The following is a 16,808-nucleotide window of genomic DNA, read 5'->3' on the forward strand; positions in this document are numbered from 1 at the left end:
AGGAAATTAAACAAAACAGCATCAACAAAGCAAAATGTATCTATTTATGTTGAGTATAAAAGGAGCACACATATGTTTGAGAATTAGAAAAAATAATAACCGACATGATACCGGCCATTTGTAATTAAATATTAGAAAGGTAAAACCTACCGCCCGTTTGCTAATGTACGGTTGTATTTTGACTGGTTCTGATTCTGTAGAGATGCTTTCAGTTTTAACCAACTTCCGTTTTTCCTTCTCAAATTCTTTCCTGGATTCTTTTCGAGTGCCTGATTGCCAAACTCGACCAAAGTTGGGAAGCCAGTCTGCATCAACCTTACTATTCATTGTCTGTCCCCTCTTCTCCATCTCTATCTCTATTTTTCTCTTTTCAGCCCATGCAGCGCCAACCCTATTAGGATTCAGCTTACGAGTCTTTCCAGGTATCTTTGCCTGAAAGCTGCTGCTCATGTCTGATTGGTTTAGTTGAACATTAGAAGAATTCCCATCATTTGCATCAAGCCATGGTGGAGGAGCTCCAGAGTGAACATTCCCGCAAGCATCGTTCGAATGGGAAGAAGAAATGCTAGTCATTCCCACCTCACCTGAAAAGTTAAAAATGGAAAAAAGGACAAATCCAATTAATACTTTGTGCATATCAGAATGGCTACATCAATAAAATCCATAAACCTAGACGATGAAGCACTAATATGAAATTAACACAACACAGCTGGAATTTGAATGCCAAGTAGCACCCTACCTGGAGAACTGTAACTGCCCTTAATTTGTTTCCTCTCCTGGAATGAAGACAACGTTAGTAATAGGCTCACAGAAAAGAAAGAAACAAATCTGGACTTAGACAATGAGTGTGTAATTGCCACCGGAAGGAATTCTGTGATATAATTGAACAAATTGACCACATAGACCCAATCCGTAATGAAATTTTGATGATCAAAACAACACACATAGATATTAGATAGAAGATTTATTCTGCATCAATTACACAAATAACACATAAGAAATTCCTGAACCAAGGAATAGTTATTGCCATGATCTTTACAAAGCATTGCCTTACAACCAAAAATTCTGAGCCGAAAAAGCCTATTATGAAACTAAGAGGTACCATTATATAATTGCACCAGAAGCAGAGGCTAAATAACAAGTAGTGAAGAATCTCTGACTCGAATGATGACATCAATCAAAAAGTGACAAAAAGAATGATAAGATACATGTCAGATAATCTTATCTAACATAGACTGCAATGTGCATATAACAATGAGAAATCCTAAATTGTAGTTACAAACTATTTTAAACTGGACAAGTCAATATTTTGAATGAAACCTAAGATGTATCAAAAACATAACTAATCTTCAAACTACAACTATTGTCTTACTCAATTCAAACGATCTTTCATTTACTTTTGAGAAACAGATGAAAACATTACACATCAGACTTTCAAAAAGCAGCTATATAAATGTTACAAAAACTGAAACTCACCTGATCTTGATTGCTTGGGTAATCCTTGCTTCTAGAAGGAATGACATGTTTGCCAAACCCGTTCCCTAGAGAACAGAATTCATTAAGACTATTATATACAACTTCNTGTGATATAATTGAACAAATTGACCACATAGACCCAATCCGTAATGAAATTTTGATGATCAAAACAACACACATAGATATTAGATAGAAGATTTATTCTGCATCAATTACACAAATAACACATAAGAAATTCCTGAACCAAGGAATAGTTATTGCCATGATCTTTACAAAGCATTGCCTTACAACCAAAAATTCTGAGCCGAAAAAGCCTATTATGAAACTAAGAGGTACCATTATATAATTGCACCAGAAGCAGAGGCTAAATAACAAGTAGTGAAGAATCTCTGACTCGAATGATGACATCAATCAAAAAGTGACAAAAAGAATGATAAGATACATGTCAGATAATCTTATCTAACATAGACTGCAATGTGCATATAACAATGAGAAATCCTAAATTGTAGTTACAAACTATTTTAAACTGGACAAGTCAATATTTTGAATGAAACCTAAGATGTATCAAAAACATAACTAATCTTCAAACTACAACTATTGTCTTACTCAATTCAAACGATCTTTCATTTACTTTTGAGAAACAGATGAAAACATTACACATCAGACTTTCAAAAAGCAGCTATATAAATGTTACAAAAACTGAAACTCACCTGATCTTGATTGCTTGGGTAATCCTTGCTTCTAGAAGGAATGACATGTTTGCCAAACCCGTTCCCTAGAGAACAGAATTCATTAAGACTATTATATACAACTTCTTATACTCTACAACTAACAAAATATGGAGGTCATAATTAAACAAAAGAATACCTGGTAAATTACTCGGCGGATCAGTATGTAAAGGGAGGTGAGAAGAATCCATGTTCAGATATGAACCATAATGTGCAACTCCAGGAAGCTCTGAATGTGATATCTGATACTTATTCGTATTATACTGTAAAGGCAAAACATCACTGGAATGATGTGAATTTATAAGTTGTGCAGGAACATTTTCAATTTTATCCATAGTTTTAAAGGCAAGATTATTGTGGATATCATTAGATGTCCCAGACAGCTGTCCACAGGACCCTTTAAAAGAGGATGCATCTTCATTTCCCAATGACTGGCATTTTTTTTCCCACTGCATCCAGCAACAGATAGAATGTCATTAGAGATTTCAACAAACAACTCACGGCTACACTCTGTCACTCTTAAACGAAAAAGGTTGTGCCACAGGTTATGAAAAAATACTGGCACAATTGAGAACTGTTTAACAGAAGAGCATAATCTTAAAAGTACATAGTGCATACCTTAGCTACACCAGCTTCTGAAATTCGGAAATCGTCAATGCAATCCATTGCTGGGCCATTTTTCGAAAGAAATTGCTTGATATTCTTAAGATGATCCGAGCTTGCGAAGTGGTTAATTGCCTTAGAACTGATAATAAAGTATCAAAACCAAAATCTTATGTGCAGTAACTAATTTTTTTTTATCATCATACACTTCACAATCCCAGTTTTCTAGCACGGTTAACTGTATCAACAACAACAATTCTCTAGCGCACTCCCATACTACATTCCATTCAAGTAACATAGCTACTACGTTCGCTAAAGCAACGAACCTAAATCGAATGAACAGACTCAAACTGAAAGGAAAGAGATAAAAGGTAATGACATACCAGGCGAAGGAGCTGCCGAGCTCAACAATGTCCTCATCGCAAAAGACACACCAGACACGGTTTTGCGACTGCTCTTGTGGCCGTAGAACGCTAGGGTTCTTCAGGAAGAATCTGACGTCAGCAATCTTCGTTCGGAATCGATCGAGGAAGGTAGAGAGGAGGTCTTTGTGGCGAGGGAAGTACTTGTGGCGTGAGCCGTGGTCGTGATGCAATCGGCACACCTTGCAGTACTCGATCTCGCGCTTCTTCGATGGTTTCTTCATCCTTCTTCTTCTTCTTTCCGACGTGACTCGAATTAGGGATGCGTTTAGAACAAAACGGTGTGCCAATTACAATCCACTATTTTATTCCCGGTTAAAGCCGGTCCGAATCCGATCGAAAAAAAAAGGAAAATTCAATTTTTTTTTTTGGTTTATCATTAAAAATTTTAAAAACTGTTACCATCATTTATAACAAAACAAAAAGAAAACTGTTAGAATATTATTATTTTTTATCGAAAAAAAAAGAAACTGTTAGAATATTCGACTACTTGGATTTGACGGTGAAAGAAAATATTTGGATAATCTTAGGAATGTTGAATTCGATAGAGATGAATCAATTTTGGAAAGATTCTTAGATATCATCCTGGATTATATATAATAAGTATACAGCTCTAGGTTTATGTTTCCAAGTCACAACAAAGAAAAACATGGCTAGAGTGTTTTTACTTGTGATTCTGTGCTTCACCGCACTGCTAAGCTCGAGCTTATGTTTTGGACATGCTAATGCCAATGGTCGTGGAGATCAAGCACTGGCTAAGATTAACATTTACTAAACCAGTCTTGCTTTGGACACTTCTGTCAAGATTCACGCTTCCCCTCAAGTTCTTGGTTCCCAGGTTTCAAAAACCATTTTCTTGATCTTGATGTTATTTTGTTCTTGTCGGATTCTAGTTTTACTGATATATATGTATTCTTAAGAGATGATTTATATGTCCAAAAATTTGTATTGATAGCTTGAGTTTAGCCGTTGTAGTTTTGATTCTCAAAATCCAAGCTCGATTGGTTTTGATGTGACTCTGATCTAACAGGGTGAAGATATTGAATGGGTACATGTTGCTGTCTCCAACCCCAAGCCCGCTTCAAACGATTGGATTGGAGTTTTCTCTCCAGCTAATTTCGAGTATTTTTTGTTCTAAACTACATCTGTTTTTGTTATAGATTGTGAATGTGCCTTTTGTGCATTATTTGACTCGTCTTTGTTATTAGCTCGGGTAACTGTTGGCCAACAAATGGTGGCAAAGAGAAAACTCCTTACATATGCTCAGCTCCCATCAAGGTTTGTTTTTTTTTGTTTTCTATACATATATTGTATTAAACTGTGAGTTCTTGATTTGAGTCCTGGTAACATTACTTTTTCTATTTGACAGTACTTGTATTGTAACTCTCATCCGGAGTATATGAAGTCAGGGAATGTGACTTTCAAGTTGCAGATGATAAATCAGAGAGCTGATATCTCTTTTGCACTGTTTACCAATGATGTTAAAATGGTAGGTTAATTATAGTAGCTTTCTCAGTTTAGTATATTTGTATACCTGCAATACCAAGTGGACTTATTGATCTTTTGAATATCACTGCAGCCACATCTTCTCGGGCAATCCAATCCTGTAGCTTTCGTCAATCCTAAAGCACCTGTCTACCCGCGTCTTGCATTAACCAAGAATTGGGATGAAGTAAGTTTTTCCACAACTTGACTCAAAAGGCATTGGGTCTTGGAGAATACAAACTTTTTGGAGTTCGTTAAAACAGGCTTGTTTTTTGAGTTTTTGATAGATGACCGTGAAATGGACGAGTGGGTACAACATAAATGAGGCTGTTCCTTTCGTTGAATGGAGTGCAAAGGGACTTCCGAGTAAGAGATCGCCAGCTGGAACAATTACCTTCAACAGAAACAGCTTATGTGGTACGTCCTGTTTTGTATATCTTTTGCTGTGATCTCTGAGGCAACAGTGTTGGGATATCTGAACCTATTCATCTGGATCATTCTAGAGATTTGATTTGTGGATAAATGTGATGTTTACACAGGTAATCCTGCTCGTGGCGTTGGTTGGCGTGATCCTGGTTTCTTCCATACTGCTTTCTTGAAAGAACTCTGGCAAAACCAGGAGTGCCAATTTTAGTTTCATAACTGTTAGTTAACTCTCAATCCTTTGGTTTCCAGATACACATATAGGCTAGGCCATGACTTGGTCAATGGTTCGACGATTTGGAGCAAGAATTACACCTTCGTGTCTTCTCCTTACCCTGGACAAGACTCGTTACAACGGGTCATAATATTCGGTGACATGGGGAAGGTATGTTTCTTTTAGGCCATTATGATCTCCATGTGCGCTCAGACTATTATCTCAAATGGTTGTTCTTGATTAAAATATATTTCAGGGTGAGCGAGATGGGTCTAATGAGTACAATGATTACCAACCTGGTTCCCTCAATACAACAGACCAACTCATCAAGGACTTGAAGAACATTGACATTGTTTTCCACATTGGAGATCTCACTTATTCCAATGGCTACCTCTCCCAGTGGGATCAGTTCACATCTCAAATCGAGCCCATCGCTTCTACTGTCCCCTACATGGTCGGGAGGTTTGTCAATAAGAAAAGCTTCATCATTGTTCTTCTTCCTCTACTACTCTTGTAGTGCTTTAAGTCATTTCTTTTTCATTACAGTGGCAACCACGAGCGTGATTGGCCAGACACTGGATCCTTCTATGCCCGGACAGACTCTGGAGGAGAGTGTGGTGTTCCTGCAGAGACCATGTTCTACTTTCCTGCTGAGAACCGAGCTAAATTCTGGTAAAGTTTTGTTAACCATTGACGATTTCTTGCAAGTTCCAGAACAATATCTTACATATGTCGGGTTGAATGGGCAGGTACAGAGCGGATTACGGGATGTTCCGCTTCTGTATAGCAGACACTGAACACGATTGGAGAGAAGGCACAGAGCAATACCAATTCATCGAGCGTTGCCTTGCCTCTGTAGACAGAAAGACTCAGCCTTGGCTCATTTTTATGGCTCATCGTGTCCTTGGTTATTCCACCAATGATTGGTATGGCCAAGAAGGAACCTTTGAAGAGCCTATGGGAAGAGAAAGCCTACAGAAACTGTGGCAGAAGTACAAAGTGGACCTTGCTTTCTACGGCCATGTCCATAACTATGAGCGAAGCTGCCCCATTTACGAGGTTTGATCCCATCATAATTTGCTTGATTTCCGTCTCATCGATGTAGCGTTGTCTCTAAGCTCTTATCTTACCTTTTTGTTTTCTATTGCAGAGCCAATGTGTGAACAACGATAAGGATCACTACTCAGGGACCTTCAAAGGAACTATCCACGTTGTTGTGGGTGGTGCAGGAAGTCACTTGTCTCCCTTTAGCTCACTGGTACCCAAATGGAGTTTGGTCAGAGACTATGACTTTGGGTTTGTGAAGTTGACTGCTTCTGATCACTCATCGCTTCTCTTTGAGTACAAGAAGAGCAGCACTGGCCAAGTGTACGACTCCTTCAATATCTCTAGAGATTACAGAGATGTTTTGGCTTGCACTCACGATAGCTGCGAGCCCACCACATCAGCTGGATGATCTTTCTTCTGTTTACATCGTTTTCCTTCGAAACAATTAGCTTCTTAGCTTTTTTATTATTTAATAGGGCTTTACTCAAATTTTTTGGACAATATTTGTTGATTTCTTCAATTGCAGGGTTTTACTTTTACTCTCTAGACAATATAAAACAAAACAAAAAAAATCGTCATTTTCATGGAACAAACTAACTCTAATCATAACTCGTGTGAGAAGCCAAAAAAGGTGGCTACGATTTTAAGAATTTGCTTCCCTCTGTTTACACGAACACGACACAGTGACCAAACAATATACTTTTGATACTCTCTTCTGGTCAATCCGACATCTCTACTTCAGGGGTCTTGTCTTGTTGGTTCTCATGTGAAATCGTAGATGCAAGATCTTCTACTTTCAGGGGAGAATGTCGGGCCATATATTGAAACATGATCTGCAAGATGGATTATAAATGCTCTAGTCAATTCATAAATATGATTGTCCTAAGTTGGTATGCTATATGCAAAGAAAGAGAGTACCAACCTTGGAATAGCTATCAGCAAAGGCTCGGGCTCGATTTGACACACCAATATATTGCAAATCCGCCTTCTCAAATCTACCATCCACACAGTTCAGCCCTCCATCGCCAATGGCAAAGCGAATAAGACTTCCTGACAACAGTCCTGACTATCATATCCAACATGGCACAATCCACACATTTAGCAAAGTAACACAGTGCGAAATCATCCTTAAGCTAATTTAACTGCAACCTCTTATTATGACTGCATGGAGTTTATAACAAACAGGGCAGTACTAAGCTAGAGGAATCTGTTGGTCCTAGAAAGAAGATATTACTGAGCAATATCATTACCTTACGAGTATATGGCGTCTCTATAACAAACATAGGCACAGTAATTCAGAAAGAAGATAATATCTATGCTTTTACACTTTTCAATTTGCCCAAATGCTGATCATACAACCTTGGTTAAAAGACATACGGAAATAATAATCACTCTACTGTATTTTGACATACCTGTTTTACAAAATCTGCATTTAAGCAACTGAATGGTACAGGTGGATCATCTGATGTTACAAGTTTTCCTTCTTCTTGCAACTCCAAGACGATCTGATTTTACAAGATACAGAGAATATAAGTTAAGACTTTGTAAATGGGAGTGTAACACTAAACACTCTGTTATGAAAAAACCATGAGCTGTAAATGTATGTCAAATCCACTTACATGTTGTTGATTTGGAACTTCTCCATTGTTATCTGTATCGATGACATACTGACTACAGCTCTCATCCTTCCATATCAACACCAGAGGAGTATTTCCAGTATGATAATGTGCATGTCTGCGAGTATTGCATGAAATTTAGTGGGGAAAGAGTCAAAGATAAACACTAGACCAAATGAGACAATGATACCATAACAAGAGTATGAAGCAACCAGTGATATTATACAGTAACGTTCACAAAACAGAGGAAAAAATCTCTGTCCTCTTTCTAATATTATCATCATTCATCAAAACCCTATACCATCATAACCAAATGCATTCCCTAATTTCCCTTCAAAACCTTCAGCTCTCAACTAAAGACTTAAGGTACTTTGCTGAGATGGAAAAGCTACAATTAAACTACACAGCTCCTAGGCTAGTTACAATAGTCCTCCACTAGATTAACAAGAAAACAACTGATTCGCAGCTCGAAACCTTAAGACACCCATACTTTTTGCAAGTGCAGACAGCAGGAGAAGGAAAGATGGGAGTCGCAGTAAACTTAATGGCGAGAGATGAAATGATGCACTTACTTGTTATAAAACAACAGTCCATCCTTGACATAAGGTAATGATCCTGTATAAGCGGAGTGAAGTCCGGTTTGGTCGCAGTTATAAAAAGGAACAGCACTGAACCTGAACTTGTGATAAAAGGAAGGCGGATCACAAGCACCAGTCTCAGCAAGTTTAGATTGCAACCAAAAGAACCTGAACTCTGCTGTACATTCATAAAGCGAGTAACCCCTCCAACAAACCATATCAATCACATAGTATGTCTGATCAGACTGCATAAACAGTAACAAACCACATCCTAGTAAGCTCAAGAATGGGGATTATAAATCATAGAAAGAAAAAAAAAAGAATCTTTTACCTCGTGAAAGATACAGTCTAGTATAGAATATGAGTTTGCAGGGCCAGAAGCGCCTTTTTTCCTGGCACCACCAGGCAACGCAGAAGGGAAATGATGCAAGATGGATCCATTGCGTACTCTACTAACTGTTGTTCCATCAGATGAAACTACGAAACATCTTTTGCCAGCTGGCCTTGCTAACACATACCTACAAAACCAACCATTTCTCATAATCAGACTCATTTATGAAACAAAATTGTAGGTTTAAGAATGTTGAAGAAGCGGTACCAATCTCGGCTCAAATTATCAGGGACGTCGATCATCCATTCAGGTAACATAAGCTGCCTCGCGAACCACTTGCGAGCCTCAGGTCCTCTGAGCCTCGAAGCTTGACGAACGTCAAAGCTACTCGATTCCGATTCGGTTCCTTCGTCGAGCTCGGGCACGGCGGCTTCAAATAGTATCTCCGGGTCGACATCGGGAGAGGATGATTGGAGCGAGATTACTGAAGAGGCAAGGTTTCGAGCTCGCTGCTGAGCGTCACTTCGATGCTGAGACTGACGGAGAAGGGAAAGCTCTCGGCGTTTCTGTTGATCGGAGATAGGTCGTCGTTTAAACGGACGGCGAATCTCATGAGGCGCCATTGGTCTCGACCTCAAAAAGCTCTCCGAGACTCTCTTTGCTTTTGGTGGTGAGGTACGGTTCAAAATTTAAACCGGTAGTGGGTAAAATTAAACCAAACCGGTTTGATTCTATTATATCATTAATTATAACCGGTTTGATTCTTAGAAACGCCTATATATATTCCACAAATTCACATTTTCTTGTTAACGTTCGTTCTCCGGCATTGATTGATTCATTCAACTCTCAAAGCATCGCAAGTCTTATTAGCTACTGAAAGAATCGTAACAAACAAAGGAGAGAGATCAAGAAGAGTCATGGTGTCACCGAAACGGAGTGATACAACCCCGCCCGACGGAAGCAGCGGCAAGAGACCTCCATCGTCTTCTTCCGGAGATAAACCTCCTTTACCCAAACGCCAAAAGGTTTCTGATGGAGACGGCGCTTCGGCGGCTAAAGAAACTGATACTCTCACTCCTGCGGCGGGTTCTAGTAAATGCAACATTCCAACCTCCGGAGACGCCAAGATTGAGGCCTCTGCAGCTGCGTCTCCACCATCTGTTGCGAAAGGTCCGTCTCTCTTATTCTTTGTTACATCTTTCTGTTTTTTGTTTCCTTTCGAGATTGTTTTGTTTTCAATTCGTCTTTGTGCTTTCTGGTTTTGGATTGTAGTCGCAACACCGAAGTTGCAAGAGAAGCCAAATACGATTACTTTTCAAGGATGGATATATGAACACGGTAGCTATAACAGCCCCTGGTGTCGATTTCTAGCAGAGTCTCAACAGGTATTTTAATTAATCCCTTTTACTTTTCTTTAACTTTCTCTAAATTTATTTATAATACCAATGCTATATCCTGACAAGTTGAGCTACTTGTGAATTTTCAGTATCCAAGCCTTAACATTCTTGATTCAACCTTCACTCTTGGTTCGAGTAGATCATGCAGCTTGGAATTACATGACCTCGAACTCAGTTCCTTCTTGTGCAGAATCACAAGAATTCAGGTATATATATTCTTTTTTTTTTTCTTTTTCTTTTTGTCCTTAAATGTTAAGCTCAAACATTAGCACTGTCCCATGCCATGCTTGCTTGTTTTTCCTCTGTCTCGTGCTTATGATTTTTTTCTACTTTTGAGTTGTGTGTGGAGATATGTGAGCTCCTTTATAAAGCATGTATTCTCATTGTTTGTGCACATGCATGTTCAGCGCAAAGGCAATGTTGTAGGGATTCTAGAGGCCACAGGAAGCAGGGGACCTGTGTGGATAAACAGAAAGCCTGTCGTGAAGAATGATTGCCATGTGCTAAACTCTGGTGACGAAGTGGCTTTTGGTCTTCTCAAGAGCTATGCTTTTGTATCCTTTCTTTCTTTTTGTACATAAATGAGCAAGATGAAAATTTTCCTTCAGTTTTAAGATGAATATCTCCATGGGAATGCAAATAAGTTTTCCCCTTAAGTTATATCCAGATATTTCAGCAAATGTCTAAAGTTACAGCAAAAGTTACTGCAAAAGCTGGTTCAGTACAGGTCCCTGCAGGAAAGTTTCTAGATTTAGAGAGAAAGGCTAGAGATCCAACAGGCAAATCCATTATCACAACGTTAGCAACCTTACAGCAGGACTCATCTCATCGAAAATCATCCCGTAAGAGCCACCAAGCGCCAGGGAAGCCTGCTACTTCTGTTGACAGCGTGGAAGGAATTTTATCTGTTGACAATCAAAGTAATAAAGCTGCAGATAGTGAAGCAGTCAGCAGCCACAATCAAGATTCTCAAATGGAGGTAAGTACTCTATGTTTCCTTTGTACCCTAGCGTCATCAACAATATTTTGTATTATATTAACAAAGCTGGTATCAGATATTAGATAAGGAAAACGAGGTGATAAGAAGTCCACAACAAGCTTCAACATCAGGCAATGGTCTGCGATCTGCAATAATCAGAGAAGGCATTCAAGCTGGAATTTTCGGAGGCGAAAGCTTGGAAGTTTCATTCAAAAAATTTCCCCATTATTTGAGGTATAGACCAAGTAATATTATTCTTTTCTTTTCAGGTATTTGTGCAGAGTTAAAGATATGTGCATGTGAATCGTCCATTACGAATCTGTTTATAGCATCATAGAATTCTGAGGTCTAATTGTTTCTCTTGGTTTTCGTTTCTCTAATTCTATCCTCCCCATTGTAGTCTTTCACACGGAACATCAGTTTTCTTGTCTTTGGTATTTTGGGCTTTGTATGGGTACTGTTCTCTGTTTTGTGTATGCTGACTAAGGTTTTATTATTGCAGTGAAAATACAAAGAGTATCTTAATAACTACTTCATATGTACATGTAGAAACTGAGTTTCACACAATGAATTTGTTTGAAGGGGGAAACAAATTCAATAACACTATATCTCTAAGAAATCGGATCAAAGTAGACAAGCAAAGAGGAATTGAAATCTCTTGGAGAATAAGTTAGGTTTTGTTCAAGAACAAAGAAGAATTAGGGTTTTTGTATTAATTGCTGGATGATCTTACAACGAAGAGGTTGCCCTCTATTTATAAGTTTTATTAGATCTATTGAATATACCCACTTTCCATATCACGGCCGAGCTGATTAGGAAAGTTTCTTGTTTCTTATTAGGTCAGCCGCTGGGCGAGCTGGGATGTCGGTTCGTCACCTTGGAACTGGGCTTCTCGGCGCTATCGGGCCTTTGAAGATGAAATCCTCCTCAGGGTCGAGCTCCCGGTTATATAACCGGTTTCTTTAATCGGGTTTAGATCAGTATGTTGGGGGTGCCAATTCCCGCACCAAAAGTACATCTCAAGAAAAAAGAATATGCCAAATATACCTCCAACATGACCACTTTGAACCCAAGGATATTGCTTTCTGGTCCCACAGGTTTGTGGTATCTTGCTTGTGTAACATCATTTCCTTGTGTATCTTTCTACTTCATATGTACTTCTTTTAGGCGGCAACATCATTTTCGCTTTTCGGTTGTAATCGTTTCAGGGTCTGAAATATACCAAGAAATGTTAGCTAAAGCGCTTGCCAATCACTTCGAGGCGAAATTGCTAATATTTGACAGTCATCCAATTTTGGTGGTAAGCAATATATTGTATGTTTTTTGTTGTTAGTATACAAAAGGAAAGGTTTTGTATCTACACTTATATCTGTTTTCCTGCAGGCTTTGGCTGCTTCTAGAAAGTCATGTTACCTTCCCACTCAGAGTCTTGAGGTCATTGATCGAGGGAAAAACTCGGACTTTTCAGCCAGTGCTTCTAGTTCTAGCCCTTCTCCTGCTACTTCTTCTGGTCCTGACTCCCAGACAAAGTTGGAGCGGGAGACTTCATTCAGAACTCCAGTGAATCATACTATGAAGAAAGGCAGGCTCCATTAAATTGTTTGCAACAGATGATGTACTTCAATCTTCTTGGATTTCTGGTTTGCGGATACTTCATTTGGAAGAACAAAAACACTTGCAGGTGACAGGGTAGAATTCATTGGTAGTGAGGTTTACCTTAGGCTTAAGGTTTGTTTCTTATCATAGTTCTAATTAAGGCAGCTGCTGAGATCGATATTGGCTTCTATATGTTTCCCATTTATGTTCTGAACTTTTCTCTTGCCTTTTTATATTCACTTTTTACTTAATCTTATTCAGGGGACCTCCTCCTGGGTTTAAAGGGAAAGTAATTTTAGTATTTGATGAGAATCCTTTAGCTAAAGTGGGTGTTAGATTTGATGAGCCAATACCTGATGGAGTTGATGTTGGTCTACTGTGTGAACTGGGACATGGGTTCTTCTGCGTAGGTACTTCATTTTCAGTAGTACATTGGTTACTGGTCCTCAGCATTAGTTACTGATCCTTGTCTCACACACCGTTTCTTCTGTTCGTTATAGCTACTGATCTTCAGTTCGAAAGCTCGGGTTCTGAGGATCTAGATAACTTACTTGTTGACACATTGTTTGAGGTACTTTTCAGTTGCAAACTAATGAATTTTTGTTATCATTGTGCTTATATCTTCATCTGTTTCCAGGTTGTCCATGCTGAGAGCAGAACTTGTCCGTTTATTCTATTTTTGAAAGATGCTGAGAAATCTGTTGTTGGAAATTACGATTTGTACTGTGCGCTCAAAAGAAAACTTGCATATCTCCCAAAAAACATAATTGTGATCAGTTCACAGACACATTCTGATAATCTCAAGGAGAAGGTAGTTACTGTGCGATGCTTTGCTCCAGTTGCATGCATTGAGCTCATTTCACAAAAGTGATTTATTATCTCTCTTGGAAATTATAAAATCATGTAGTGAAATAGAAACTTTTCCTAGGGCAAAGAAAGTAAAAAAAAAATCATGTAGTGAAGTAGAGTTTTAATATTGTGTTTTGACGAATTAATGAAATTCATTTATTTTGCAGTCTCATCCTGGAGGTCTATCTTTCACTAAGTTCAGCAGCAGCCAGACTGCTTTCCTTGGCTTACCTTTACCAGTAAATCAACGTCCTCTCATCTTTTCTTTGATTGTTTCGTATGCGGGAAAATAATACATAACAATGTTAGTAGTCATTCTTGAGGCAATTGGCCATTATCTGTTACCAATTAATGCATGTTTATAGGTTTCTTCTTCTGTATTTTTCTATTACCTTTTGTTTTTCCTGCCTAGGACTAGTAATATTAGTTTATGCTTATATATGCCTTAAACGTTTGACCAAAGTGTGGAATTTTGAGTTTACATTTAACTGTATCAATTCTGTTTTCTAGCCGGCTTTCAGCTCTGCTTGGTTCCTCTAAACATGCTGGATCCAGCGACTGTTATTTCAACTGGCTAGTGTCAATGCTGAGGGTATCCTTTTTCTTCTATATATACTGAGACTAATGTTACTTTTGCTTAATATTCCTAGGATATTGGACGACTACATACACGAGGGAAGGAAGTTCCAGAGAATACAAAACGTCTAACGGAGCTCTTTGGGAATAAAGTTACTATTCAAATCCCACAGGTCTGTTACTCTGTGAGTCATAAGCATTCTCGTCTGTTGTCTGTCAAAGAAACCATAGACTTGAAGGAGCTAATTATTTCCAGGATGAGGAAGAACTTACATCCTGGAAGTATCAGTTGGATCGTGATGCTGAGATTTTGAAAATGAAGGCTAATTTCAATCACTCGCGCATGGTATGTCTTTCACTGAATATATGGTATTGGTATGCTTTTGGCTCTCCTATGGACACAATATGTAATTAGAAAAAGGTTATGGGAGCATTCTATGTCTGGACACAGTATAAGTTTTATAGATGAGAAACTTTTTGGATTTACGTATAACGCATCTAGCTAAATTATATCCTTGGTATTTTGGCTGTTAGCTAAACTCTCAAGTCTCATTTCCTGATTGAAAAGCAGGGGCTTTACAGAAGTTTTAAAAACGATTCTATATTTGCATCTCAATTCAGGTGTTGGGACGATGTGGTCTGGAATGTGAAGGAATTGAGACGCTGTGCATGAAGGATCTAGCACTTCAAAGCGACAGTATATATTCCTTTTGTTCGACATGATGACCATAATTGACAATGGAATGCTATTCTTAAGAGTTGACTTTGACATTTCGGTTTAGGTGCAGAAAAGATCATTGGATGGGCTCTTAGCGACCATCTAAGGCGTAATCCTGATACTGATCCAGATACTAGGGTTATTGTGTCTCGTGATAGGTAATTTACAGCTTGTCCCTGCGCATTACTGCTCTTGATTATCTGTCTTAGTATTGAGTGCGAAATTTGAATCCTTTCAGCATAGAATTTGCAATAGGACTCTTCCGGGCTGTGCTAAATGGTTCTACGAGCTCAAAGAAGTCTCTCAAGGTTAGGAAATTTCCTTGTAAATTGGATTGTTGTTTACTTATTTTCATTATGGCCATGGCTCATATATCATGTAACAACTGTTGATTTTCTTTGTTGCTTTCAGGACATTGTGACAGAGAATGGGTTTGAGAAGCGGCTTATAAGTGAAGTTATTCAGCCCACTGACATTGATGTTACATTTGATGACATTGGGGCACTTGAGAAAGTCAAAGATACCTTAAAGGAACTGGTTATGCTTCCTTTACAACGGCCTGAAATTTTTTCCAGGGGCCAATTAACAAAGGTGGTTCTCTTCTCCGCATTAGGTTTCAGAAAACTCCTATAGTTTTTTTTTTATATATATTTGGTCCTGCCAATTTTCATAGAAGTATGAAGGAAACACAATTTATTTGTGTGTGCCACTATACTTACATGGTTTTTGTGGAGTAACAATGATATTAGTTATACCAGCTAATAATTTGGGTTTTCTCAAAGATTCGTCTCTCCTAAAATTTAGTTGTTAACGTTTTGTGCATTGGTGGCTTCTTGATCAGTCCGCTCTGGTTCTTCTCTATGCAGCCATGTAAAGGAATTCTCTTATTTGGACCTCCTGGAACTGGAAAGACCATGCTTGCAAAAGCAGTGGCAAAGGAAGCTGGTGCGAACTTCATCAACCTCGTAATGTCAAGCATCGCATCTAAGGTAACTGAATGCCCTTGAATAGTTGGAATCTACCGATTTATACACGGAATCTCTTGTTCGAGACTTGTGTTCTTGTCAATACTGCAGTGGTTTGGTGAGGTTGAGAAGTATGTCAAAGCTGTCTTTTCGTTGGCCAGTAAAATTTCACCTAGCGTTATATTTGTGGACGAGGTAATTTTTCATGGTCAAGTCCTAGGCGCATCATGCTTGTAATCAGAGCACTGACAGTCCTACAATATTTTACTGTCTTGTAGGTGGACATCATGCTAAGCCGAAGAGAAACCCCGGGGGAACATGAAGCCATGCGGAAGATGAAAAATGAGTTCATGATACACTGGGACGGTCTAAAGACAAAGGAAATGGAACGTGTTCTGGTTCTTGCAGCCACAAACCGGCCTTATGACCTTGATGAGGCTGTCATTAGACGGTTGCCCCGTAGGTAAACTAAAAATCGCTTCCTTTTGTGGGATGTTTTGTCAAATTGACGTGACAGTTAGAGGTTGTGAAAATTCTGTGGTATTGACTTGCGTAGGTTGATGTTAGGACTACCAGATCTCCAAATAGAGCAAATATATTAAAGGTTACTTGCAAAAGAAGACTTGTCCCCTGATTTGGATATTGATGGGGTTGCTAGGATGACTAATGGATATTCTGGAAGCGACCTTAAGGTAGATTCCTAGTAATTCCTTTAAACTCTGTTGTTATGGTCTGCCAAAAATGCAAAGAAATGCTCATATATATTCTGAATTTCTCTTTGGTGCGCTCAGAATCTATGTGTTAC

General features: G+C 38.7%; 3 protein-coding genes and 1 pseudogene across 5 annotated transcripts in view; 2 read left to right on the forward strand and 2 right to left on the reverse strand.

Annotated features, from left to right (window-relative positions):
- LOC104722490 (TITAN-like protein) overlaps nucleotides 1-3,502 on the reverse strand; it is a 6,042-nt gene extending 2,540 nt beyond the window's left edge. Inside the window, exons 1-6 of the mRNA XM_010440655.2 lie at nucleotides 3,191-3,502; nucleotides 2,823-2,949; nucleotides 2,344-2,653; nucleotides 2,187-2,251; nucleotides 740-776; nucleotides 151-584 (exon numbers count right to left, since the gene is read on the reverse strand). Coding sequence (XP_010438957.1) covers nucleotides 151-584; nucleotides 740-776; nucleotides 2,187-2,251; nucleotides 2,344-2,653; nucleotides 2,823-2,949; nucleotides 3,191-3,453 — 1,236 coding nt within the window. The 5' untranslated portion in view covers nucleotides 3,454-3,502. The remainder of the gene's footprint in view (nucleotides 1-150; nucleotides 585-739; nucleotides 777-2,186; nucleotides 2,252-2,343; nucleotides 2,654-2,822; nucleotides 2,950-3,190) is intronic.
- On the forward strand, nucleotides 3,754-6,937 carry LOC104722493 (probable inactive purple acid phosphatase 24). Of its 2 annotated transcripts, XM_019233200.1 has the most exons (12): nucleotides 3,754-4,067; nucleotides 4,260-4,351; nucleotides 4,438-4,507; nucleotides 4,599-4,718; nucleotides 4,809-4,901; nucleotides 5,002-5,131; nucleotides 5,254-5,289; nucleotides 5,390-5,522; nucleotides 5,608-5,813; nucleotides 5,898-6,023; nucleotides 6,101-6,410; nucleotides 6,502-6,937. In XM_019233200.1, exons 8-12 carry the CDS (start codon nucleotides 5,514-5,516, stop codon nucleotides 6,805-6,807), a joined length of 957 nt encoding a protein of 318 aa, XP_019088745.1. In that variant the 5' UTR covers nucleotides 3,754-4,067; nucleotides 4,260-4,351; nucleotides 4,438-4,507; nucleotides 4,599-4,718; nucleotides 4,809-4,901; nucleotides 5,002-5,131; nucleotides 5,254-5,289; nucleotides 5,390-5,513; the 3' UTR covers nucleotides 6,808-6,937. The 2 variants fall into 2 exon arrangements, with proteins under 2 accessions (XP_019088745.1, XP_019088744.1); XM_019233199.1 differs by having other exon boundaries at nucleotides 5,254-5,522.
- Nucleotides 6,958-9,592, reverse strand: LOC104722492 (snurportin-1). Of its 2 annotated transcripts, none has more exons than XM_010440656.2 (7): nucleotides 9,191-9,590; nucleotides 8,924-9,110; nucleotides 8,587-8,837; nucleotides 8,018-8,132; nucleotides 7,811-7,903; nucleotides 7,321-7,464; nucleotides 6,958-7,231 (listed from the first exon to the last, which is right to left on the reverse strand). In XM_010440656.2, exons 1-7 carry the CDS (start codon nucleotides 9,544-9,546, stop codon nucleotides 7,118-7,120), a joined length of 1,260 nt encoding a protein of 419 aa, XP_010438958.1. In that variant the 5' UTR covers nucleotides 9,547-9,590; the 3' UTR covers nucleotides 6,958-7,117. The 2 variants fall into 2 exon arrangements, 1 of the variants encoding a protein (XP_010438958.1); XR_002034353.1 differs by having other exon boundaries at nucleotides 7,158-7,231; nucleotides 7,321-7,448; nucleotides 9,191-9,592.
- On the forward strand, nucleotides 9,460-16,707 carry LOC104727771 (annotated as a pseudogene).

The sequence above is a fragment of the Camelina sativa genome, chromosome 11, assembly GCF_000633955.1.
Source record: "Camelina sativa cultivar DH55 chromosome 11, Cs, whole genome shotgun sequence".
Taxonomy (NCBI): Eukaryota; Viridiplantae; Streptophyta; class Magnoliopsida; order Brassicales; family Brassicaceae; genus Camelina; species Camelina sativa.

What these genes read in the sequence shown, in the direction of transcription:
- LOC104722492 (XM_010440656.2), bottom strand. Translation starts at nt 9,546, where the DNA reads ATGGCGCCTCATGAGATTCGCCGTCCGTTTAAACGACGACCTATCTCC. An exon ending in GATAATTTGAGCCGAGATTG is followed by an intron (nt 9,111 to 9,190) that starts GTACCGCTTCTT and finishes TTGGTTTTGTAG; the next exon opens with GTATGTGTTAGCAAGGCCAG. An exon ending in TTGCTGATAGCTATTCCAAG is followed by an intron (nt 7,232 to 7,320) that starts GTTGGTACTCTC and finishes TCCATCTTGCAG; the next exon opens with ATCATGTTTCAATATATGGC.
- LOC104722493 (XM_019233199.1), top strand. An exon ending in GAGAACCGAGCTAAATTCTG is followed by an intron (nt 6,024 to 6,100) that starts GTAAAGTTTTGT and finishes TTGAATGGGCAG; the next exon opens with GTACAGAGCGGATTACGGGA. An exon ending in GAAGCTGCCCCATTTACGAG is followed by an intron (nt 6,411 to 6,501) that starts GTTTGATCCCAT and finishes TTTCTATTGCAG; the next exon opens with AGCCAATGTGTGAACAACGA.